At 42.7% G+C, this 25,641-nt stretch overlaps 2 protein-coding genes across 8 annotated transcripts in view; one reads left to right on the top strand and one right to left on the bottom strand.

Annotated features, from left to right (window-relative positions):
- shank2b (SH3 and multiple ankyrin repeat domains 2b) overlaps positions 1–9,116 on the top strand; it is a 153,528-nt gene extending 144,412 nt beyond the window's left edge. For 3 of the 4 annotated variants that reach the window (XM_026377669.1, XM_026377666.1, XM_026377667.1), the window contains one exon: positions 4,264–9,116. In XM_026377669.1, the coding sequence (XP_026233454.1) occupies positions 4,264–4,792 (529 nt within the window). In that variant the 3' untranslated portion in view covers positions 4,793–9,116. The remainder of the gene's footprint in view (positions 1–4,263) is intronic. The other variant, XM_026377670.1, reaches the window with a different exon arrangement.
- Positions 9,117–11,684: 2,568 nt separating this feature from the next.
- Positions 11,685–25,013, bottom strand: LOC113174033 (src substrate protein p85). Of its 4 annotated transcripts, XM_026377682.1 has the most exons (16): positions 24,861–25,013; positions 22,943–23,050; positions 22,767–22,840; positions 22,547–22,676; positions 21,449–21,559; positions 21,024–21,078; positions 19,844–19,954; positions 18,998–19,108; positions 17,962–18,072; positions 16,309–16,419; positions 14,934–14,989; positions 14,784–14,853; positions 14,440–14,699; positions 13,778–13,901; positions 13,603–13,671; positions 11,685–13,132 (listed from the first exon to the last, which is right to left on the bottom strand). In XM_026377682.1, the coding sequence occupies exons 2-16, from the start codon at positions 23,021–23,023 to the stop codon at positions 12,996–12,998; spliced, it is 1,611 nt and encodes a 536-aa protein (XP_026233467.1). In that variant the 5' UTR covers positions 23,024–23,050; positions 24,861–25,013; the 3' UTR covers positions 11,685–12,995. The 4 variants fall into 4 exon arrangements, with proteins under 4 accessions (XP_026233467.1, XP_026233470.1, XP_026233469.1 ...); XM_026377685.1 differs by lacking the exon at positions 19,844–19,954; XM_026377684.1 differs by lacking the exon at positions 16,309–16,419.
- Positions 25,014–25,641: the final 628 nt, after the last annotated feature.

Below are 25,641 nucleotides of genomic sequence, written 5' to 3' on the forward strand. Positions count from 1 at the left end.
TCACACTATGCAGTGATGCTATGCACCGGTTTTTAGTTGCTGATTCACATATTTTTTATTAAAGGCCCAAAGAAGCAGCTTATTTAAGATCTGTGTGTAGTTTACAGGACTGTTCTCTAGTATGATTAGCTTAGTGAGGTTACTGTTGAGTTACTGAACTGTAACCTCGCTGAGTTGTCAAGGGCAACCAGATGTTGTAGCGGCTGGATAGTGTAGTAACGTCGCTGCTGCGGCGTAACTCCAGGTCCTTACGCTTACTCTGCCTTTGCCTTGTACCTTGCTTTGGATAAGAGCGTCTGATTAATGCAGCTGTAAATGTTGTCTTGCTCTCTGACTGTTCATCTCTGTCCTAAAGTAGCACTAAATATCCTGATGTAATCACTCAGTTGACTGTAATCTGGTCTTTCTGATTGTTTTGTTTCTCACATGGATTTTAAACCTCGCTGTCTTGTATGCCACCAGGGCCTCCTATTATCTGCCTCCATGCTCAGAGGGGGTTTTAGTCTTGCACTGCTTTGTCTCATGGAGCGGGTTGCCAAGCACCGCAGCAGGAGATAAGGTCGTAGGCAGCTAGAGACGAGCAGATAGAGAGCACCTCGTCACATGAAGAGGCCTGAGGAGGGTTACGGTGGTCGAGCTTCTGTGACCGTCACACAGATGGTAACAGAAACACAGAAGATGGCCTAGATTCTTGTGTGTGTGTGTGTTATCCCAGTCTCTTAGCCTCCCAGATTAAATGTGCGTTGGTTGTGCCTGTGGACGAAAGGGTTGCCTAGCAACCAGCTGATGAGAGCAGCCTTGAGGCCTGCAGTGATGTCAGTCTGCGTCGGGGGAGGGGTGTGCGTTTGTACATGTGAGAGAGATGGAGGATAGCAGGCCTAACCCTCAGCAGAGTTCAACATCATCTCACGCAGGTCACGTGCCGCGCTGCTTTAGTAGGCCACCGTTATGTAACCGAACTCAGCCAAGTCAGTCTGTGCATGCGTGCGCGCGCACGTGTTCAGGCTTCTATAAATAAAGACAGCGTCCGCGAACACGCCAATGAGCGCGACCCTGCATGTGCGAGCCGGTGTGTTAGAAAGAAGCAGGGAGTCATGCGATGTGTGGGTGTGGTGAAGGCGAGGTCTCCCACTACAGATATCTATAGCACTGCATCACTTTCCTCTCAACCTGCTCAGCTGATGGAGGGAGAGCATTGTTCCTGCGGCCATTGACGGACAGGTGCTAACATTACTTGTATGAAGATAATGGAGAAACGCCCGGCTCAAGTTTCCCAGAACTACATGAGACCTGTTTAGTTTTTAGTTTAGTCCGACTCACCCGGAGGTTCAGTTACAGTGATATGAAACAGAGCAAGAGAGACAATAGTAGAAGTAAAGTTAATGCACAGCACAAGTAAGAAGACTGTGTAAACAGTAACATGTAGTTGGATTTTCAAGGAATGAGAACAGATCACACACTGTTCAGTCTGCACTCACTCATTAATCATCACTTTATGCCTCAGTCTGTTTTCTTAGTAGATACTTTACTTTCCCGTCTGCTGAGCGTCCATAAAAGGTTCTTACTAACATCATCTCCAACAGTCTGACTCGAATCTGATTCATTATCTTAACTTTATATTTCATTGTGCTGCTGATTCATAGAAACATTTACACAGATATTTATGATCCAGAAAGGATGAATCCTACTGACTGTAGTGATCCGAGGACACCACTACAGCATGTTCATGTCCATCAAAGGCTTAACGTGATGCACACAACGAATAGTTAGTGAAGTGCAAATGGTGCAAATAAAAAACGTGTGTAGACGGATGTGATGTTGTGGATGCTGTCGGCCACCTGAGAGAAAATCGCAGGACCGTCCTCTTTGTTATGTGTGACTCTTGGTAGCTGCAAGAACTGGTAATAAGGTCAGAGAAGCTAAACGAGGCTCCGTGCTAATTAGTCTAAAAGGCAATTACATACTTTTCACATCAATTTAACTCCTGTAACAAAAAGTGTTTAAGAGATGATAGAAGACCAGAACAGGAATGAGAGAGGTGCTGTTTTTTCAGTCGTAGCGTAGCTTTCCAATTCGACGGGTCGACAGGGTCACGAGGAAGAAAGTTCAGGCCTATTAATCACTCTGTTAAGATAAAGGTTCTTTTCTTTGATGTGTTTTTGTGTGTTTCACATGCTGTTTATCGCATCACTGACATTGTCCTCTGTGTCCATCTCATCCACCCAACACAACATGCTGTGGAAAAGCTGGTGCTGAGAAGTGAGAACTGTAAGTTTGTCTTCACTGAGTGGACGCGTTGGTGAACGATGGCCCAGTTCCACTTTAGCAGAACGACCCCCGTAGTCCCCTTCACTTCCCCTCGGGCTGTTCCATATGTTCCAAGTAGGAAGGAGCGATATCTAGGCTACACGGAGCACGTCTCCATTGACGGAAAAAGTCCATTTGAGACTGTGCAGGTCCGATTTGGCCCGTTGTCTGCCCTTGGCTCAGTTCTCTCATCACAGTCGTTCAGGATTAACACAAGCTGTGTGTTGACAGTTTGGTCAATTTATTAGGGGAAGACTCCACAGGGAACAAAGTCCTCGGGGAAGCTGAAGGAAGGAGGGATCATTCTGCATGGTTTGGTGTGTGTGTGTGTGTGTGTGTGTGTTGTGGTGGAGGGTTTCACAGTGTGTCACTGCTCCAAATATCAGGACATCCATCACATCTCTCCATCTGGGACGGCAGGTACTGTAATGTGAGTGTGTGTGTCTCTCACAGCACTCGTGTTTGTGCTTGTTGTGGTGAGAGTTGTTTCACTTTCTGTCTGTTCTTAAAAAATGACACTGTGAGTTTCACGTCCTGCTGTTTTTCCTGCTCATGCTCTTTAGCTTTTTGCTGAAGTTTGTGTCATTTTAACTGCGAAGGCTCAAACCAACCACGTGTCTCAGCAGCTCCTGACTTTTGGGCTCTGTCGCTCTCACAGATACTTCACAAATATAAAGACCCTGTATTTAAAAAAGAAACTGCTGGTTACTGTAGTTTGACTTATCAAACAGGCAGGAGGAGTGGGTGCATTTAGGGACTATTTTCAGTGGCATTGTGGTTTCTGACCTTTCAATGGAATCTGTTAATAAGAAGACAAAAAAATAGATCATCTAACTCACAATAGTCAATATAACTAATGAACTAACTAAAACGACTGAGTACAGTGAGTATGTGTTAATGTCAGTCGAAGCCTCTGATTCTTCTGTCTCTCAATTCATGTTCATGAACACTGAAGTAACATCTCTTCTGATGATGTGAATTTCTCTGAGGGGAAACCGTCACTTCAGTATCTATTATCCTGGTCTCTATCACACTGTAGAGGCTATAAAAAGGTTAGAGTGGCGAACCTTTCAATCCCCATTTTGTTGTACACATCCATCCTTTAAGAGCCGGTGGGTGGACCGAGCGCTGCAGCACACTCAGCGTCTGCAGCAGCTGCTGCCGTGATCCCTTCATATCAAAGTCATAAACCATAAAACACATTGATGGGAGCAGCCTTTAATTGTGTAGATGAATTAAACTGCATCAGTGAGCAGTCCTCTCCATCTAAACTGAAGAACCTTAAAAAAACATTAGGAATCAAGTCTGAAACATGATTCTCAACAATAGCATGAAAAGAAACTGATCTTAAGTCATCAAATGTACAAATCCAATCAGCTGTGTGGTTTCATTCTTCTGTTCCAGTAGTGACCTCATAACATCTGTTCATTTGTTACTTGGCGACTATAAAAAAGTTCTCATCACATCATCATCATCAACAAACAACTTTTGTAAGTATTAACATCACATTAATATCAAACCACATGAGCCAGAGTCTCAACATGTTGAATTTAAGCCAGCTGGTTATAAAAACTCCATATTATCATGTTATAAAATCAGCAGATCCTGTACCTGGTGCCTTCACTTTAAACAGCTGAGTCCAAGACAAAGAACTGAGACACTTCACATACAGACATGACAAAGTGAAAAACTCCTAAATAGAAACAGTAGAACTAGAAATGAACTAAATAGAAACGTCAGGTCAGTGGAACTAAGATGTCTGGAATCAGCTGCTGTAGCTTTGGTAAAATGTTTAGCATATGACGCCACCTGCTGTTCATGTTCCAGCATTACATGATCAGGGCCCTCAGTGTGAATATCTGTTGAATGAGCCACTCTCACATGACTCCTACCTGAGCTCTGATCAGGCTCCGTCAGATCCGGACTAACCTGCTCCCTCCTCTCTGTCCCCCCCAGGCCTCCAACAGAAGACTCAGGAATGCGTAACAACGCTGCCGCCGCTGCTGCCCTCACCTCCACCCCGCCCAGCAGCCTCCCCTCCCAGACGCACCCCTGCAGCCCACCCGACTCCGGCTCCTCCCTCACCCCCTGCTCCTCACTGCCACCCTCCGTGTCGCCCACGCTCACCGACGTCTTCAGCCTGCCCACCCCGCCTATGGGAAGCGGCGGCGCCTACAGTCTGAGCTCGTCGTGCGGCGGCAGCGGGAGCTCTCGCTCGCCGTCGCCGCTCACACTGATGCAGGCGGTGGCGGCCTCCGGCAAACCCTTCGCCTCCAAACCCATGGAGCTGTGGAGCAAGCACGACGTGGCCGACTGGCTGGAGAGCCTCAACCTGGGGGAGCACAGGGACGCTTTCCTGGACAATGAGATCGAGGGCGCCCACCTGCCCTCGCTGCAAAAAGAGGACCTGATAGACCTGGGTGTGACGAGGGTGGGCCACCGCATGAACATCGAAAGGGCCCTCAAACTGCTGCAGGACAGATAAGCCCCGAGGAGACGGGGTGGCGACGCACGGAGTTAGGGCTGAGGAGAGGGAGGTGTTCCCGATCACTTTTACCAATCTCTTCATCAGACATAAGCTCAAGTCGTGGAACTGGGTAGAAGTTTTGTCCAAGCTGATGCTGCCTCTTGCTGTTTCGTCCTCTCTCATCCTCCGTTGTCGCCCTCATCTCAGTGCTCCGGTCTCGCCCTCCCTCCTCCTCCTCCCCACCGTCCTGAGCATCAGGGGGATCATGGGATGTCTGGAGGAACTGCAGGGGGAGAGCAAAGAGAATAGCTGCTATGTCACATCAAGGAGGGAAAAAGCAGAGGAGGCCGGTACGAAGGACTGTCCAGAAACACAAGAACTCTGAGAAAAGGACTAGTTTGTCCTCTGGGAAAATACTCATCTGGAAGTTTATTTCAAGTAAAGACTTGTGCTCACCCAACCGCTTTGGAATACTAAAGACTTTTTCCATACACCCGGTGTGGGTGTATGAAACCAGCTGAGCTGGTCGTTGCTCCTTTTCTATCTTTGCTAGAGTTTGTTCAGAGATAATATTTCTTCACTAGAGTCCTACCGGAGTTATATTTCTGGGTGCATCTAAGGTTGTAGAGAAATATTTGACATAGATGCCATTTTTTCTTCTTCTTTCTTTTTTTGTGTCAAAATAAGAACTTTAGCTGAAATGTTTAAACAAACACTCAACCACATCTCCATGTGTCCGCACACACACACACACACACACACACACACACTATGCACAGTGCCACACTGAATACACACTGTCTGCGCAGACGTACACGTCCTAAGCATGTACACACACACACACACACACTGTTACTGCGATGGCCTTTTTCTCCTGAGAGAGAGCAAAGCATGGAGAGAGGAGGTCACAGAGGAGGAGCTCCGCTGCAGACGGTCTTCACCGAGTCTGTGTCCACCTCATCGTTTAAGGAAACCTGAGGCGAGGACATGAGGTGCGAGACGGACAGACAAACGTTGGACCAGAATTCTTCCCACCTGGAAATGGTTGCACCAACTGGTCCAGCTGCAAAGCACGTCTCTTTGCGTATGTGTGTGCGTGTGTGTTAGTGGTTGACCCAAAATATCATTAAGGCCGGTTTAGCCAGTTCCATGGATCCACTAATTATCCCAGAGCATAGGGAAACTAGAGCCTTTCTTTTGTACCTCATTCTGTCGAATCCTCTTCCACGTCACCATTAGCAGCTCAACACGTGTGGCCCCACAGTAACATTAATGTGAGAGACACGATCTGTGTTTTAAAGAGAACATTCGAGGGGTATTGAAGAGAATCAGCATTGTGGGAAATGCTCTTATTTGTTTTCTTGCCAAAGCTGACATCAGTGTTTATATTTAACATGGAAAGACTGGAATTAGCAAATACTTGAAATAAATATAAGAATAATAAGAATAAGACAGAGATTTATGAGTAAATCGTCACGTTTATCTGAGATTTGACTCTTTGAAGGTTTAACGGCTCCTGACGTGTGTGACCTGCTGTCAAACTGCTTATGAAGGGAGGTTTGATGTCAGACTGTAGAGAGCGGAAAGATTCAGTTAAACTGAACAAATCCTGCAAGTGAAACATCTTCCCGAGCCTCAAAAGCAAGTCAGAGTCTCAGTCCAGGCCAGTCCCCACGTCCACCATGGAGTCCTTATTGGAGACAGTTGTAGGAGTTGTGAACATCTCTCATCTACTCACACTCCTTCTATTGTCCGGGTTCAGTCAGGTGAGAGGTGAAACCAACCTGGAGGATGAGTCGTGAAACTTTCGGTCCAACAAGAACAAAGTCCAGACGTGTTGTTTGTCGTCTGCTTCAACTCCCGGCAAGAAAGCGGTGAAGCACATTTCCCAAACTGCGTTGAACTATGACAGGCTGTCATTTGACAGCATTTTACTGAATTTGAATCCGGTGTTGAAAGATTTTTGGAGCCGTTTTCTGCTCCGAACAGTTTAGAATAACGAGTCATCAAGAACCTAATGTTTGAGAAATAAAACTCAGTGGTTGATATTTAAAGAGTCAAGTTTGACTAGAGACGATACAGATTTTCTATTTAGCTAAACGACTATCTGAACATTTTGTACGTCGCTGTTTAATTACAGTTTGGTTAACGTTGAGCCAACTCGTGCTGGAATCCTGTCAGATCCAGAAAAACCAAACAGCTGCTGCAGCAGTTTGAAGATGCTGTTCTGTGTCTTAGAGCAGAATAGAACAGTCAAATCAAAAGTCCCTTTGGACTGAAACCGCTTTCGGCGGTGTAAAGAAGGCTGCAGGTGCAACACTGCACCGTGAAAGCTGATGGGCACCGACGCCCTGAACAACTCGACCACTGGTCTTTGAAAAAAGCATCAACGTCGGCACGTTGATCTTCGTAGAGCAGCTTCAGCCAGATGACATAAAATCAAGCTGAGCTGTCTGAGAATCTGTGGCTTCAGGGTTTTATGAGGGTTTTATGAATTCACATAGGTCCACATGCCTTCTCCTGCCCTCTGTGTCAGAAAAGAGTGTCCTGACAGTTTCATCAGTATGAGCCCCATGTGAGATTAGAGACGGACTGGTCCTTCCTGACCAGGTGAACTACGACCGGACTGTGAGCCAGCCTATCTGCCGCTCCAGCAGTAGAGACAGGGTTCAAAGGTTGTTATAAGGGTCCAATAAAAAATAAAATCAGCATTTCTAAAGATGGAGTGTACGTGTTCTCCGTCAGCGATTATAGGCTGGTCAGAAGTAGAAGTGCAGTATGTGTTGAAACGTGTACATAAGAGTGTTTAACTGGATAAAATGTCTATTTGATTCTATGTATAGCTCTATTCAAAGGTGTAGAGAGAAAAGAAATTGTAGGAAAGTTCATCTAGAGTTGCCAGAGCTGACTTGATGAGCGAAGCAGTGGTCTCATTCACCCCATCATCCTGCAGAGGATGCCTTAAACAGCTCAGTGTTCCCTTCCTCCACGACTTGCACCTCTGTCGGCTGTTTGCTCCATAGAGGAAAACGGAAAGTAGATCCTGTCGGAGCCTCGTCCTGCGAGCTGCGCTCTGACACCACCCAGTGTCTGGATAATATATAGAAATCTATCATTTCAGAGAGTTCAGCCCGGGTGGGTTTCATTCCGCACTCCACAGCTTCATGTAGGTGCAGCTTTTTGAGGAGACACAAGCTCTGTGTTCTGTGAACATTAGCCGTACGGAGGCCGGCACGGGACAATGCTGCTATAATCCTGTTCCTGTTTGAACGCGTTCTTACTTATTTTCAAACAAACAGCGACGTGTCGGAGGGGGTAGAAAAGCACAGTATTTTTAAAGATTTGTATAGAGTTCTATGAAATTTTATAGAGGTTATCTGAACAAATACTGACACGTGGATTGCCAAAAACACAAATACTATATAGAAAAAAAAACATGGATATTATTAGACTTATGGGTTATGTAAGAAGCAATATTTATTCCCAATGAATCTCCTTGGTTGTGCTTTATTTTCCCATTTTAAAGGTACATATCATGATTCGATCATTTGTCAGTGTTTTAATGAAGTGTTGCCTAAAGTAGAAACTCTCCCTACTGCAGTAGTACTCTTAAGATATTTTTGGCCAATCGAGCGACCACCAGACCCAGGAATCTTCTGACGACCACCATCTGCCTGACTAGACCTGTCTCATCTTCAGAAATCCCTGAGTCTAGTGTGTTTGTATAAAAAGAGCAAAACCTGTAAATTTTACAAACCATATCTCTGCAGGTCGTCTTGGTAGGAACTATATGAAACCTATATATATGTATACATACATGAATCCACCAAAAAGATTAGTGGCGGCTGTCGATTCCTTTATGTGGATCAGCAGGTCCCAATCCGTTTTCTGTGTGGAAATGTAGAGCTGAGTAGATGTAGGAATCTTTGAAGAGCATCGCCGTGGCGTGACGCTTCACCAGGCCATGGTCACGAACCCACTTCCATCCCCCTGAAAACACTGCTCCCACCTTTATCATTGTCCAACATTTGGGTACCTGTTTCTTTTTTTCTTTCTTAATTAATTAATTTCTTTTTTTCATTGATAGATTTTATTCTTTGATTAAGTCTTCATAGAGACTAAGATGTTTTTGGTAATTTGTGCAGAACTTGTGTTCATGTTTTCTATGTTGCTGTAATTTTGTGCTACTAAATCATCATAGAGTCAACTAATTACTGAAACGAAAAGAGAGAGAATTTTCCTGTAACTGCACTCTTTCCCTCTCCCCCGCCACCTCAAATCCTCAAGACTTCTTGTATGGCAACCAAAATTCACTGTAAGAAATAAATATAATATTGCACTAGTGTTGTTTCCCTGTGAGTCTTTACACACACGTTTCCTCTGAAACACACATGAACTCATGAACTCAGGTTTAGTTTGAAAAGAATGTCACCAGCAGCCAAGCTGCACAGATTCAACAACACTGACTGGTTCATTAGGTCTGAGATTGATCAGCGTTGAACAGAGTCTCTGATTAGAGTCCGTTCATTTACTGATGGTTGAAGGCTCATTTTAAGTTTTTCATGTACTTTTGTCGTCGGCTGCTCGTGCTGCCTCTGGTTAGAGCTCCTATAGGCTCATGATCACTGGAGCCTCAGGATGAGATATAAGCTTAATACGGCCACTTAAAATGTGTCTATTAATAATTAAATGTATTTTTGAAAAAGTAATTTAATAAAAATAATACTTCAGCAATTAATCTCACGTTGAAAAGTCATTTTCAAAATGTTTATAGTAATTTAATTTATATTTTTAATAATTATCATTTAATTTCTTTAATGAACTATAAATATTTTAATAAATCACAATATTACATATTTAAAATAGTTTCTAATGTGACATTTTCCTCCTTTTACTTTTGCAGTTTCCATCTTGTGATCATGTTCAGCTACAGGAGCTCTGATTGGACGGCTGCACACTGCTTTCTGAGCAGTCTGAGCTCCGGGGTTGGGATGGAAATAGAAAGAAATGTATAAGAAATAATCTGCTGGGAGTTAATCATTGATTTTCTGTTTAATTAAACTTAATGTTGTTTTTGTTAAATCTATGAAACAGAGAATCTATGTTCTGCTAGTTTCCCACAATGCACTGCACCAGGAGGATGGAGCACCTGCCGACAGGTGGAAACTATTTGAGCTAATGTGCAGGTGGAGCAGCTTCAGGATTGAGGAACGACAGGGAAAAACATTTCACCTTCAGATAAAGTGAAACTAACTGCTGGATTTAACCTGGTGGTTTGATGCAGCTCAGAAACGACTTCACCTCTCACCCCTGAAGCAGGTACGAAATCCTCTGTCATGAAGGTGATAATGTTTTTATTTCCATTTCAGAGAAGTGCAGCTGTCTATGGATTAGTTACCTGGAGAGCAGTAGAAAGAGGAACAACGTCCGCCTGGTAACATCTGATCCATCTCACCACTGTCTGGTAGATTTCCTCATTTCCAAAGATTGATCACTGTTGTTTGCACCTTATGGGGGTTTGATACTGAAGTAATTGCTGTGCTCTCAGATTCACTGGGGCCAGTTCAACACCTGAACAAATCTCACTTCAGATGTGGTTCAGATACGATCTACTGGTGACGAACAGAAAGAAGCTGTAATGTCCTTTTAATTTAATCCAAGCTCAGAATAAAGCTCAACTAAATCCTGCGCTGGCACTCGAACATAAGAATACACGTTACTGCGTCAGTAGGTACCTTATCAAGTTTTCTGTAGTATATCTTAAGTAGACTGTAAATGTAAAATGAGAGTTTATTTGTTATGCGGTATTTTGAAACTGTTCTAAGGTACTTTTACCTAAGTAGAGATATGGATACTTCTCCCAGGAGGCTGGGATGTTTTAAATATTTAGTTCAGGTAGCAGGGTTTGCTGTAGGCCTGTTGTTAGACTGCATTCATTTCATTTCTGCTGATGAGAAAACGGCAGTCTGAAAAGAACCCATCACGTTTCTTCAAAGTGAGTTTTTATCCACTGCTCTGATATAAGTTCCTTATTTTCCTCCTTAGATTTGGATCATTTAGCAGAACTCAGGACGACCTGCCGCTCAGACTCTGCATCATCTTCATCCTCATCTTCATCATTACTGCTTCACTAAGGTAATAATATTCACTGTGATGCTCAGGAGCGTTCGGATGAAGTAGCTGTAAATATATGAAGGGTTAAGATCAGCTGCAACAGATATTTGTCATTTTTATTCAATTACTATATTTTCTTAATTTGAAAGTTTGAACAAATCTGAACTAGACGTGTACAAATACACTTTCCATGGTGGAATACTAGTACTTTTTGTACTCGATCAATTTTAAAGCGTTTTCTAAAATGTCATTAATTAAAACTTTAGAGAGAAAAACAGCACAGCTGGTCAAAGAGGAGCAGTTTGAGAATCCATAATAATACACCAAAATGTGTAGTGAGTAAAAGTAGCATAAAAACCACAGTAAAGTACAAATACCCAAGAATTTTACTTTAAAAATATAAAATTACCAAATATTTATCAAATCTTTTAAATTAAGTATTAATACTACAATGTAAAACTGCTGTTTCCATTTAAAGCTAAGAAAGTAAAATAGTAGTAAAGTAAAATAATTGAAACAAATAAGAAGAAATAACCAAGCAGGATGTTCAGTGTTAGGATTAACTCAGTTAAAACCTATATTTGTGGTCAATCAGAGGTACTGCAAACGTCATGTAAAAATGACTATTTAATGCAAGGTGTTAAGAGTATCTGACAATAGAGACGTGCAATAGATACTTGATTCTCATCCTCATTTGTACTGTAACATGTACAAAACAAGTGTAAACGACCTCATTTGTCTTTTTAACCTAAACATTATTCTAGAACAGTTCTGATTAAAAGAATTCAGCCGCACGTTTCATTCGTAGTTTATTTATTGAAACTAAAAAAACATAATGAGCAGGTAATGATGTGACTCAAGCAAACAGAGGTACAGATGAAAATAATGCATTTGAAAAGGTCACTTTATTATAAAACCCCAAATATGAATTTAACAAAAGCCCTCACTCACACACACACGCGCACACACACACACACACACCTGTAGAAGCTACACTACTGCGATCCACAGACGAGCGGTCTGTTAGAAATAATTAGAGTTTAGAGAAAATCAGCAGCCTGATAAATCACTCACTTTAAAACCTCAGTCACTGTGTGGTCATGATGAAGGATGTTAGTCGCCACCATGCATCTCAACACATTAGGACACAAATACACAAATCTTGTCCACATCCAAAGAAAAACACAGCGACAGGGAACAAAAATAGGTTTTCAAATCTATAATTTCTCAAAGCATCATAAATCGTGATCTCTCTGTACATGATTCTAAATCTGGCGACAATCAACCAGTATAATATGTGATGATGGTTAAATACTATCATCTGGTTGTGGTTTTGTGGAGCTGGAGTCTTTATCGTCCCCACGAGTCTGCAAACAACTTAAACATTGATCGTATGTAACCAACCCTAGTAAAGAGAACTTGGTCTACTCAAACTTTACAGAGACAGACCAAGAAGGAAAGAAGGTTTATCAGCCTTTTGGTCCATAGTGGATGTGCTGGGCAGTAAACAGCCATTAATATACATAATAATCCAAAGCAGAGGGTTTTCTACTGGAAACTGCTCCTGCTTTTGAGGGTTACATTGAGGGTTAAGCTACTAAACAGCGAGCACCTTCTTGTTACTCCGATCTTTGGTGAGACTAAAATCGCTGTAGCATGTGAAGGTGAACCAATACCTTATCTGGAAGTAAAATACTTAAAGCTGCAAAATTCAACCAGCTGTGAGGCGGGAGGTAAACCGTAAAGTCGCCTCAGGTCCTGAAGAAGCCGACAGTCTGAGCTGCATCTTGAAGCTTTAACTACTACAAAGCAGAAGTGCAGAGCGAAGCTTTGTCTGTTTTAAGCCCAGATAACGAGTTCTATATGTTCTCCTGGTGCTGAGTCATTCTAAGAACTCTTCCTCCCCGTCTACTGCTGCACAGACAGAAAAAGTGATGTGAAAATGGAACAGAGGAAGGACAAAAGAAAGCAGCTTGGAGACCTGAGGTTGTCTCGCACAGTGTCGAAGCGCTAAGATGAGGTGAAGAGAGAAAAGACCAAGAACAAGAAAATGTCTCCTTCCTTTTTTTTCTTTTTGACAGGGAGACGTCACATCGGCGGAGCGACATCATTGCCGAAGCTCCACGTAGTTGGCCGGGAAGAGGCCGTAAGCGCCTCTGCACACACCTCGCCACCAGCCCTCGTCGATCATCTCAATGTTGGTGATGATGTCGTCAGGATCGAAGGAGATCTCGTCGTCACCGGCTTAAACAGTGAAAGACAGATTAGTGACGAAGGCGTCTACTCCTGATCTTCCTCCTGAGTCTATTGGTCTGTGTCAAGCATCGACTTGTCCAACTACAGTTTTCAGCAATTTAACATAATTTACTAAGAAAGAAAATAACAAGCGGAGCGAGCTCATTATTTTTTATTATTTTGATTTATTTATTTATTTTTGAAGATTTTATTTTAGACCAAATATCAGCAGACACAAACCTGAAGAATAAAACGTTCTCCGTGTAAAGCAACTGATGTACTGAGAGCCTAACTCTTGTACATTTGCCATTAATGGGACAGTTCAGAGTTTAAAGAGGGTGAATGTGAGTAGTTCCTGACAGATTCAAAGCTACTGCTGCTCATTCTGCATGTTTGAGTGTCTGGTTCCACTCTACACAAACACAATGTGTGATGCATTCATAAACATTTGACTAACTCTATTCTGAGCTGTGTCTCACCTGCTTGGTAGTCGTACAGGGCCACTGCTGTCAGCCCGATGTCCTCGCTGTACTCGTACTGATGAACCTCTGCAAGAAAACAAAAGTGTGTTACCATTTCAAGTAATTTCAGTTTATAGATAAAACATTAAATTAACTGATGGAAAGGACAAACAGACATAAACGTGAACTTCACCTCCTGCAGGCTCGTCGGGGGTCTGGTAGAGGTCCTCCTGGTCGCCGTACGGACTCTGTGGCTCCACCTCATACAGCTGCTCTCCATTCTCCTCAGCAGCATCGTGCGACGCCTCCTCTTGGCTCTAACAAGGCAAAAGTCATCTGTCAGGTAAAGACTGCAAAGTGTCCACTGGAAACCGGTTAAGTGACTTCTCACTGGATAGAGTACTGCTACAGGCTAAAATATTTTCCATATATAACAGTGAAAAGCTTCAGTGTTACTGTTGTTGCCACCACCCATGCCACTAAGCATGCACATTGCATTTTAAATGTAATTAAATTTTAACTGTGTAACACCTGCGATTTTAACTGAGCCATATTTCAAACTTTTCCATGCAACAGAGATAAACACAGTTTTCTTAATGACTGTATCTGAAGTTGTTTGTGAACTCCAGCTGCAATAATGTTCCTGTTTACTGGTGCCATCGGATCCACTGCATGTTTGAAATAATTTACTGATCTGATACAAAAAGGAAAAGCATAATATTGTTGGCACATTTGCAGAGTGGGGTTCATGTCAGGAACTCACTGTGCTCTCTATTTTAAGGGCCTCATTGCAGTAACTACTTCACCTGTAGCTGCACATTACACAGAAACATTATGTAAAAAGCACAGACTCACATTGTATGATGCTGGTGCTGGTGCTGGTGCTGCAGCTGGCTGGACAGGTGGAGTTGGGCTGGGAGTGGGACTGGGACTCGCAACAGGAACGGGAGACGGGGCCCTGGGCGATGCTTCGATTTGGCGCGCCTCCTCCTGCTCCTGCCTCTCCTTGGCCTGTCGACGTGCTCGCTCCTCCTCTGCCCTCTTTCTGTCCTCCTCCTCCTTCTGCTTGGCGATGTTCTCGAAGCGAGCCTTGATGCTGCCTGTGCTGCTGCCAGCTGACCGGTGAAGAATTGGACAAGTGATGAGTTCATGCTGATTTAAGTTGTAACTGATTACAGCTGATGTTGATAAAAGCTCACCAGCCTCCACAGGTCTGGTTTTCTTGTAAGATGGGACCGGCTTCTCCACATCTTCAAATGTTCCTGCACTCTGTCCAACAGAGACATGAAGACATAAGAAAGAGCAGTCTATGCACAATTACACACCAGATATACACAAACAACACTTACCTTATCCATCCGGTCATTCTGGACACCAAACTTCCCTCCAAAACCTTTTGAATAATCTGGTAACCAACGGGAGATAATAAAGGTCAGTGTTCGTTTTCTATTAACGACTCAGCCAGCCAGCATCATCAGAGCGTCTGCAGAACCTAACGCATGCACTAACAAGACGTATGGATTTCAGTAGTGTAATGTACGACACATTACACTACTGAAATGAAAACAACACTTCTACAAAAGCTGAGATGAAGCTAACAGTGGTTGGTTTCACAGGACTGATACAGAGAAGGATGTTGGAATTGGAGGACGGGCTGATGAGCTCATGCAAACCTGTAGAGAGGACGAACCAAAACAAAATCTGAGAGCAGACAGTGGCGGCAGGAGGACCAGTAGGAGAATCTTAACACAAGCCAGACACGTGGGATAAAGCAGCCATCTTAGTTCAGTGTCTGCACTGAACAACAGCCACGGCTGTACGAGGTGGCAGCAGGAGGCCTCAATACAACGTGCACAAAAAGCAAACAAACAGCATCATGGCAGTGCAGGAACAGCAGGGGTGGTGATCAGGGAGGTGCAGGCCTGAGGTGGTGTAATGCCAAAGATAAAAACAGCTATATAAACATCAGTCTGAATATCCTGATAAAGACTGTAGGTGAGGATAAGCTGTTCCATTCAAGCTCAGTGCTCGTAACATCTAAATAAAAACAAAAGATGCTAAGAGAGGAGAAATGTGCCACACCTGAGCAGCACAGACCTGACTTACAAGAAAATACAAATATTAACTACTGACTAAAATGGTAATTAAATACTAGATTTCACTAGAAGATAAGCATCAACAGAAGCCTAACCCTAACACAGTAAGAACCATGAAGCCATGCAGATAGTTTCCGTTTAGTCCCATCAGCTATATATAATAATAAAATGATAAAAACTGTGAATTACCCCAATAAACTGGGACAGTTTTTAGAATAAAATGTTTCTATACAATAAAAGTATTTCATTATTGTCTTTCTTAAAACAAAAACTACCTACATGGTGACAGAAACACTGGAGGTGACTGAGAAAACAGGTTTTTTGTACTTGTGTGACCTGAACCTTCACTACTCTTATCTACACTGATCATCTTCAGTGGTTGGAGGGTGTGTGCCAGTGCTGGGGGTGGGGTGCGGTGGGTGGGGTATCTGACAGAAGGGCCGTGTCTGTCAAGACAGGAAGGCATGTCCATCACTTAAAAGAAAACAGCTGTTACTGAAGAGGACGACGGTGCCACAGAAGGAGCATCAACATAAGAGTTTTTGGGTGGGTAAGGATCGAGGGGAGCGGAGGGGGGGGTTGAAATGGGAGGTGGGTTTGGGGGTTGTGTTCAGGGGAGTATCTGTGCCTTTTTGGGACTCGTGCTTGGCCAGGCTCTCCTTGTGCTCATAGCCCAGGGCACACTGGTCCTGCCTCTCCACCTCTACCCCATACCGCCCTCCAAACCCACGTTTATAGTCTGCAACATAACACACAGACAGACAGACACCAACACACACAGTGTTTGAAAAGACAAACGTACAGAGACAACAACACACGGAGGACAATGGGCGATTAAACACACCTGCTCAGTTATATGAAGGAGACATGTTATAGTTTTAAAATAGGAAGCAGTCATTCTATTTCACATGATGATTATAGTCACTGCCAAGTAATCAATGCTCTACAAGGACCAGAAGGCTTTTCACAGTTCAGGTCTGCCTCCTGGCTCCTGAACAGTATTAAAACCTTTTCAGTGTGGTCAGCTCACCTCTCGTCTGCTCAACATGACGCTCTCTTCTCTGTACCTGGTTTCTATATCTGCCTCCATTCTTTATCTGACCGCTCTGAGGAGTGAAGAATGTTTGTGACATTTGCTCACCGGGTGTTTTACTGTGGATATGTGGTTTTTCAAAATAAGGTCGACTGACACCAGTTGGACCAAGCTCCAAATGTCAAGTTGTGCATATTTTTGAAGCAGTTACTTTGCTGAGTGCAGCAAGAAGATATATAAACGTGTAACTACACTAACTACAGTCCTTTAAACAAAAACCTACCATTTCTCTGCTTGGTGCAGCATATTTACATCGAACTGTACACACACACTGACAGCACCTGACCTGGAGTAGCAGGAACTGCTGCAGTTTCAGTGTTGGTACCAAAACACTAATAAAAACAAAAACATGGGCATAAAAATACAGGTTATATTTAGAGGTTATAGTTACAAACTGCTGCAGGGACAATGCCTCTACTGCTGCCAGTTGCAGAGGTACAAATGCAGAAAGAAGAGTTGGTGAATCTGGGCGTTTGATATCTGGTTCATAACTGCTGCATGAAGTGTCTGTGACTAACAGGATTCTGACATCGTTTAAAAAGGGAAAAAGATGCACATCAACACAAGCCACGCTGTTCGACCCTCTCAAAGAGGCCTTCCACAGTGTTGAACACGTTTGATCTGAATGTCTGATCTCCCTTTGAGAGTACAGGCCTGACATACAAATAAAAAGCGGAGCTCTGGTTCTACTTCCCCTTTCGGAGCAATTTCTTAACCACAGATTGAGGAAGCCATCAACCTTTGAAAGACCACATCCAAGGCAGCAATCAAAACCACATCAGAGTTCAAATGTGGGGCTGTGGAGGAAGGAAGGTCCAACTGTTAAAACAAATTGTGCTGAACTCAAAGCAGACTTGTAAAGACTGAGGTTTGGTGGAAATTTCCAACAAAGAAACTATAAAGGAAGCGGAGCTCAGACATTCAGTCCAAAATGACCATGTTCCATTTGATAATTATTTGATCGATTCTACCATTCACCATCCTCTTCCTATAGATTTCTTCCGATAATCACTATGGAGAAGAATCGAGTAGAATATAACAACACTTCAGCTCATGATTAGTGTTGAAACTATCAGCATCTCTTGATCACCACTAACGCCATATGTACTTGGGTTTACCACCCAGTAAGCAAAACAACAGTGAGACAATAAGATGGGAATCCATTAGCAACCAAATCAGAAGGGGTACCTTTCTGAGACTCGTGGAGCTGAAGCTTCTCCTGGTGGTCCCATCCCAGTGCTGATTTATCCTGCCTGTCTGTCTGCACGCCAAACTTTCCCCCAAAACCCTTCACATAATCTGCAGGAGAGAAAAGAGGAGATTAGAAACCAGCAGAAAGGTTTGATTGACCGATGAGGAGAAAATCTGTTTATGTACATCATATGTTGTGATGCAGCAAATGTTTAATTAATTCTTGTGACTGTAGATTATTGTAGTAAATAATGACTTATTGTCCTTTTCAGTAATTTAAATATTTCATTTATCGTGATATGTTATCACATCAACACAAGCTTCAGTTCCAAATTTAATATGAATATATATTAACTGTTTGACTTAAGTTAATATATATATATAATAACCTTAATTCTATTGTTTACTGTTGTTGGTTCTGTGTTAAATTGCAGATTCATCTTTTACCAAGCTGAATGCTTTTAAACTGGTTTTCCTATAAAGCACTTAGCTTCAAACAAAAGAAGAAAATGACAGAATAAACTCCTTCTTTTTACAAGCTGTTTAACACTGGTGAACACACAGTGACAGTCTGCAGTCAGTCTGTTTAACACACAGTGAAACAACCCATAGCTGTTATCAAAGCATTTGACCCAGTTATCACATATGCAAACACAGCCCAGTGCATTGTGGGGAATTCTCTTGGTCACCTCGACACCAGCCCATATCTTCAAGCTGCTCTTGGCCAACCAGGTTAAGACTGTGCAGGTGTGTCCGACAAGAAGCTACAGGCAGAGCTGCTCTGCTGTTTAAAGACAAGTCGGGACAGACACGAGCGTGACGCTTTCAGACCCTCTGGACACAAAAACCTGCTAACAACATGCCAGCAGCACAGTTTTTAGTGATCACAACTAAGTGCAGGTAGATTTGCTGTGGACCTGGAATCAAATTTCCTTAATCAAGATAGTAAAGAGTCTTAATATGATGTCAAACTGACTACCTTGCTGTCTGTAAATGGTGGGGTAGAGTCATTGTTGTGTGTGATGACACCAACCTTTCTGAGACTCGTGCCTCTCCGTTTTGCCCTGGTACTCGAAGCCGACGGCACTCTTGTCCACTTTGTCGGTCTCAACACCAAACTTGCCACCAAAGCCCTTGGCATAATCTGCCAATGGGCAGAACAGAGACGGTGAAAAACCAGAGTTAAGACAGGAACAAGTGGAACGAAGCACAAGCCCTTCACCGATAGAACGAGCATTTACATGGACAGGTTTCTTCCTGTGCTTCTGCTTTGTTAATTCCTATAATGTTTCTTATTTTGACTCCACCAACAGCAACAATACCCAACTCAATAATAACTCAGGATTATAATGTACATCTGACATTTTAAGATTAACTATTTAAGAAAAAGTGAGCCAGAGAGAAAAGGACAGTCTTTTTTTAAAAGGACAAATATACATATCCAATTAAAATTTTTTAAGAAACCAGCTGGGTCATGCCAAAGTCTCAGACCAGATACAGACTAGAAGAGGCTGGCAAGTCTGAGCCAACACCTGAAATCTGAGATGAGAAGGGAGCAGGAATATTGTACAGGAGAAAACATTTCAAGATAGAAATGTCTATGTCAGAGTGCAGTCTCTTAGAAACACAACAACGTTATCTGACACCGTGTTTCCCCACATCACACATGCAACAGAGTTCAAACGAAAACAAAGCCACTGTTGGCAAGTTTCTATAAGCAGACAGAGGCTGAGGAATGAAGGAAGAGGAAGGAATCAAAAACAACAGGATTTGCTAGGACCTGTGCTTGTTTGTGAGTTAGGGATTATCAATTAGCCTCATTTTCTCCACGTCTCTCCGGGTTAGTGGGAATTCCACAGGGCAGGAAATCTGGACAAACCTTTCTGGGACTCGTGTTTCTCGGTTTTGCCCTGGTAATCGAAGCCCACTGCGCTCTGGTCGACACGATCTGCCTGCACTCCGTATCGACCCCCAAACCCAGAGGCGTAGTCTATACAGCAAAGCAGGAGGGGGGAGGGGGGCAAGGGTCAAAGTCAGGGTGAAGCAGCACAGCAGCGGTGGTCATGGAGCAGCCCAATTCCAAATTGTCCACAGATACTTACAGAGATAAGACGGAATCTAAACACTTAAGACATAGTCAGTAATTTCATTAGGACAATAAAATCAGGCAGGTTTTCAATCTAGTTCCTCTAAAGAAACATTTAGATGACGTGTCGTCCTGCTGGTGCTACAAAAGGAAAGTTCTCAGCACTGGGAAACCGTTGGAATTGGGCAAATGTTCTGGAGACGATGGACGCAACATAAAGGTGGTGATGGCATGAAGTTGTGTGAGCACAGCATCTACTAAATAATAAAAATAATACATCTCTAAAAGCTAAAAGAAGCCGGAGGGAACTCCCAGAGTACTGGGGTTAATATTTATACTGTATGCAGTGCAGGTTATGAGTATTATTGTATTATTGTAAACAGTTCTGTTTTGCCTGTAGTCCAGGACACTTGGCTTCAATAGTAACAGTGAGGTTAAAGTGCTGAACATCAGCTCCGATAATAAATCGGATTAACTGAGGAGAAAAGCTGAACGTCACCACTTTCACCCCCAATATAAATCCAAAGTGTTGATGTAGTGAACTAAAAATACGACACTATCATAAAAGTTTCAAACTGAGCTGCAACTTACAATGTGCCAGAACAAAAAACACAAAATAGCAGCATAACTGGGCCCATTAACACGTGTTAACAACACGCTGTGTCTGTGCATTAGGACCCTGCAGGTTCTGATCAGCACAACAGGAGTCCACATGTAACTGCTGGCCACCTGCCAGATGTTCATCAAACTGTTTACAGCTGGAAAATGTGTCGCCTGCAAGCAGTGTGGAGAGCTTAAGCTGTTACCAAACCCTCACAGGCTGATAACAGATAAGACATTGTTACTGTAATAAGGAAGTCAGGTCCGGCTCCCGGACACTACTGGAATTTTTGTAAGATGTTGAAAAGTGAGATACCACTGTCAGTGACGTGGGGCGGAAACAAATGTGCAAAAGGACAAGTGATGACATCACCTTTCTGTGAAGCGTGTTTCTCCGTCTTTCCGACATATTCAAACCCCACAGCGGACTGGAATGAGAGAGGAAGAAGCAGCACAGTTACTCTCCTACACCTGTATGTCCATAAGATGGAGGTTTGAAAAACAAACTGTCACAATGAAAGATAAAAATATGAGACACTGCTGAAGTATTTCAACTGTAAAAGTTACTTTAAAGTAATCTGAGGTACCATCGTATATCTTACTTCACTACAAATCAGAGAGGAATACCAAACTTCTTCTCCACCACATTTATTAAACAGTGTTAATTAATTGGCAGATGCCGATTCTTACCCTTAAGTAAAAAAAAAAACTAAATGAAAGTTTTACACATCAAGAAAATAAAAATGAAGCGACTGTTATTAGTGCTGTATTAGTGAGATGGACAGTCACAGGAAATACCTCATCCACACGATCTGCCTGCACTCCAAACTTCCCTCCAAAGCCCTTGGAGGTATCCGTCTGGGAGCAGTGCTTGGACAACTTGCTCTGGTAGTCATGACCCACAGCAGACTGTCAAACATAAAAAAAACAGTTTCAGAAAATATTCTTCTGGTTGTTGACATAGTAAAGATGGTCATATTTAAATATATGAAAGGGGTGGGGGGTGGGGCATCATGAAATGAGCGGCACAGCTGAAAACACCACCGCTGGTTTGAAGTGGTGACGTCTGACTCATCACAGATGCTCACAATGTGGAGTAAACTGTGCTCGGTCATCATGTTCACGCTGCAGTGACCTGAGAGAGAAAGGTGTGGATGGATAGAGCCGTTTGCCAGAAAAGGATTAGAGTGTGAAACGGCCACGACTGACTCAGCCTGTTCTCAAACAAACACACACGAGAAACTGCTGAAGGGGTTCAGGGAGTCTTTGAGGTCATCGTTCTTTGTCTAGATTCTTTAATAAGGCAAATCTAGTGAAACTCCAAGAACGGCATCACTGTACAGCGACCTGTTGTCTGTGCTGTTGGCACCAACTCAACTCACCTCACTGACTTAACTCCTACACACACACTTTCGTCAGTGTCCCCCCCCCCCCCCCGGTGTCACATAGGCCATGTTAATCTACTGTGTTTCAATTTTTAGATTAGAGAGATTAATAGTCAACAAAGCAGAGACAGACATAAGATCCCACTGAACTGATAATAAGGACCGACATGATAATATAATTACCTGCCGAAAATGGATATGATGGCGCTGGGATTGATTAATGCAGATTATTCACACACTGCCAATATGTTGGGATCCTACTTTAAAATGACATTTAATGCTAGTTCTGATACTTTAAATCTAATACTTCAACTCAAGGACTATTCAGAAGCACGTGGACATCCACCTGCTGCTGAACAGTTACTAAACGGAGCTTGAAGTGAGATTATTCTGTCAACTTCACCATCACCACCTCATCATCAGGAACACAGCTTTTTGAGAGGGAAAACTATGACTTTATGCCAAGACTATATTAATGGCTTGGTGAGCTCAGATTTGCAGTCTGTCTTACTCTGTCCATGCGATCCTGCTGTACTCCAAACTTTCCTCCATATCCATGAGAGGCCTTGGGCATGTTATCCAGCTCCTTCTGCTTCAGGTCGGTGTGCTCTGATGACACAGTTTCACGCAGGTGGTGGATACTACACAGAGGGAGGACAGAGTTAGGAGACACATGTCGAGGTTTTCCACATTACATTTAACACCAACAGAAAAATAATTTGTTTCCTCACTCTATGTGCTCCTGATGTCCGGAGCCAACCACCGTCTTAGCCCCCCAGCGCTGCTCCTTCTCTGAAACATCGTTCTAAAAATACAGAAAACACAGTTTAATGGAAAGAAAAGAAACGGTGATGAGAACAATGGGAATTAAACAAAATTACAATGAGGAATAAGTTTGGAGAGGAACCTCAAAGTCGGGGTCTGTCTCCCAGTCGTCTCCTCCATCTACATCCACCTTGACTGACTGTCCTGCTGCTGCCCTCCACATCGTTAATGAGCCTATGACACACACACACTGAAACACAAGAAGAACTATTTTTAAAGATAGAAAAAGTATCAGATGTTTTCAAAGTGGAAGAAGGCTGTGGGACATTTTAACACAAGATCCGCAATTAGTGCTAAAAATTTAAATAAAAGATTATTTTTGATATGTAAATAATCAATTAAGGTATGTTCCAACTATAACGATCTTAATTCTCCAGTTGCAGCTTCTCTGATGTTTTTGTTTTCCCATAAACCTGTACATTTAAAGTAAATAATAATAATAATAATAATAATAATAATGATGACCAATACAAATGCCTTATTTTGTACTATTCATTACCATCAGTCCAGAGAGAACGTTATACCACCTGTAGCTGTTGAAAACAACCACTTCATTTGTCTAACTCTGATAAGCTCGCTGTGCAAACAAAGGTGAGCAATAAACGTGAATTTGAATTTGGATTCAATCTGACTGCTGAAGGACTGATTGCAATAAAAACTATTTGGGATTTTTTCCAACATGTCTGACATTTAAAGCTGCAACAGTTTGTTCAATGTTGCGTAATTACTTTCTTAATTGAATGACGAATCATTTGGTCTCTAAAATTTACATTTCCCAGAAATTAAGGCGATGTCTTCAAATCATCTGACCAGCTGTCCAAAAACCAAAGATATGTGATCTATAAAGACAATAAGTAGTAGAAAACAGTCAGATATCGTTTTTAATCATTAGTGTTATGAACCAACTGACTCATCACTCACTATTCAAGCTGTAGTTTCAGATCAGATGGAGTCGGCAACACACGAACAGACGAATCTGAACCAAACTTTCAGAGTAAACTGATGAATTATTTTTTTATCAGGACAATGGATCTCTGCTAGCTCATATCTGCCAAACACTGCTACCAACATGCTGACCTTCACTGATTTGATTAAACCCACAGTCCAGACCAGCTCCATGCTGAATAGTGTGTCCGTTCGCCTGGTTCTGGATGATCTCCAGAGTTCTGGCAGCTGGGACAAAAGCTTTCTGTACTAATTCTAATTCCTGACTCAGCACAATGTGGGCACTGAACATCTGTGTTCAATCAGAGGCTGCAGGAGACGTGGCTGCATCCACCTCAGGGGATGGAGCAGAGTCCTCAGACCAGGAAGCAGCAGCAGCACCAGCCTTGCAAGTCCCAACTTCCAGTGACAGGAGTCTCTCCACAACACAACCACACCCATCTGCGGGCTACATCCGAACCCCTCCGTTTTTCCTCTTTCTGACCAGGTCTGGGGAAGAAAACTTCACCAATGTGTGACTGAGGTGTAAATAAAATCGGGGTAACAAGGACCAGCTGGTAGTGCTGGTTTCCCTCAGCACGGTGGTTATTTCCGAAGCCAATTAGCTCGCAGCTAACGTTAATGTCGTTCACACTGCTTCAGCTAAAGCAGGTCAGGCCACATGTGTCTGGACTATTAAACGTGCAGGTTTCGTTGATTTCTTAGAAACACGCGGTGAATTAAACTGAGATTTAATTGTTGGATTAGTCTGCGCACCGTGTTTTCAGGTTTCACCATCAGACAGGCTGCAGAAACACGACGAACACCTCGTTAATGGGTTTGTCACACATGGGAATTCAACGTAAAGTGACCAGTATATGAAGAAAGCGTTTTCTTTAGCTCTACAATGTGAATATTGTCGGCTGTGTGAGGCTGGCTCTGGTATTTCCTGTTCTAGTTTTCCAGTTAGCTAGCAGGCTAAAGCTAACACGCCTTCAGGAACGATGAACTGACTCAGCGAGAACCAGGTGTGGACGTTTCAGGTGATATCGTCCACTCACGTGTTAAATACTCACCGTCTACGACAAAGGTCGCTCCGAACAGATTCTAACCAGGTTTTCTACGCCACCCCTGATGGATGCAGTCCGCTCACGGCTCCGGGTTGGTAGCACAAACGCTCCTTGGCTCTGCGGACGCTCCGTCCCTGTCTCCGCGGCGCTTCCGGTTTCTCCCAGTATCCCGTTCTCAGCCAGAGCTGACGTCACAGGTGGGCGGAGAAATGTCTAAAATTAAATGAATCATATTAAAATTAAATGTAAAAAATATTTATCCTTAAATTAATATATTGTAAAGTGTCGAGCAACGAATCACTGAAGTAAAAAAGAGAATCTGGGTCATTTTAAATATTCAACGCGTTTGGAAAAATGTTTATAATGATTATAGATTATAATGAAGGAAACCTGAAAAAGTCCTTTTATTAAACTCAGATTTTACTAATAAAACTGAGCGAATAACAGATTTAAAATATCCATCCTGTTTGCTGAATATCTGTCCTGTTAGAGACATAATCAACAGCTAGAATTACTTTCATTTTAAATTAGTGTTTGTACATATATTTAAGACATAACATGTATCAGGGTGGTTGATCATATATCATATTCACTAACTAAATAAATAAGCAAGACCCGTTAGCCTACAACATTAAAAGATGAAGAATTTAGTTTTCAGTATAATCATTAAAAAGAAAGAATTCTTATTTCATGATTACTGTAACAGGGTGGAGGTGTTTCACCACATCTGTGCAACATAAATTAAAATCACATTTTCACGTTGAAGCTGTACTGTCTTGTTTTTCCT

The sequence above is a fragment of the Anabas testudineus genome, chromosome 3, assembly GCF_900324465.2.
Source record: "Anabas testudineus chromosome 3, fAnaTes1.2, whole genome shotgun sequence".
NCBI classification, from domain to species: Eukaryota; Metazoa; Chordata; class Actinopteri; order Anabantiformes; family Anabantidae; genus Anabas; species Anabas testudineus.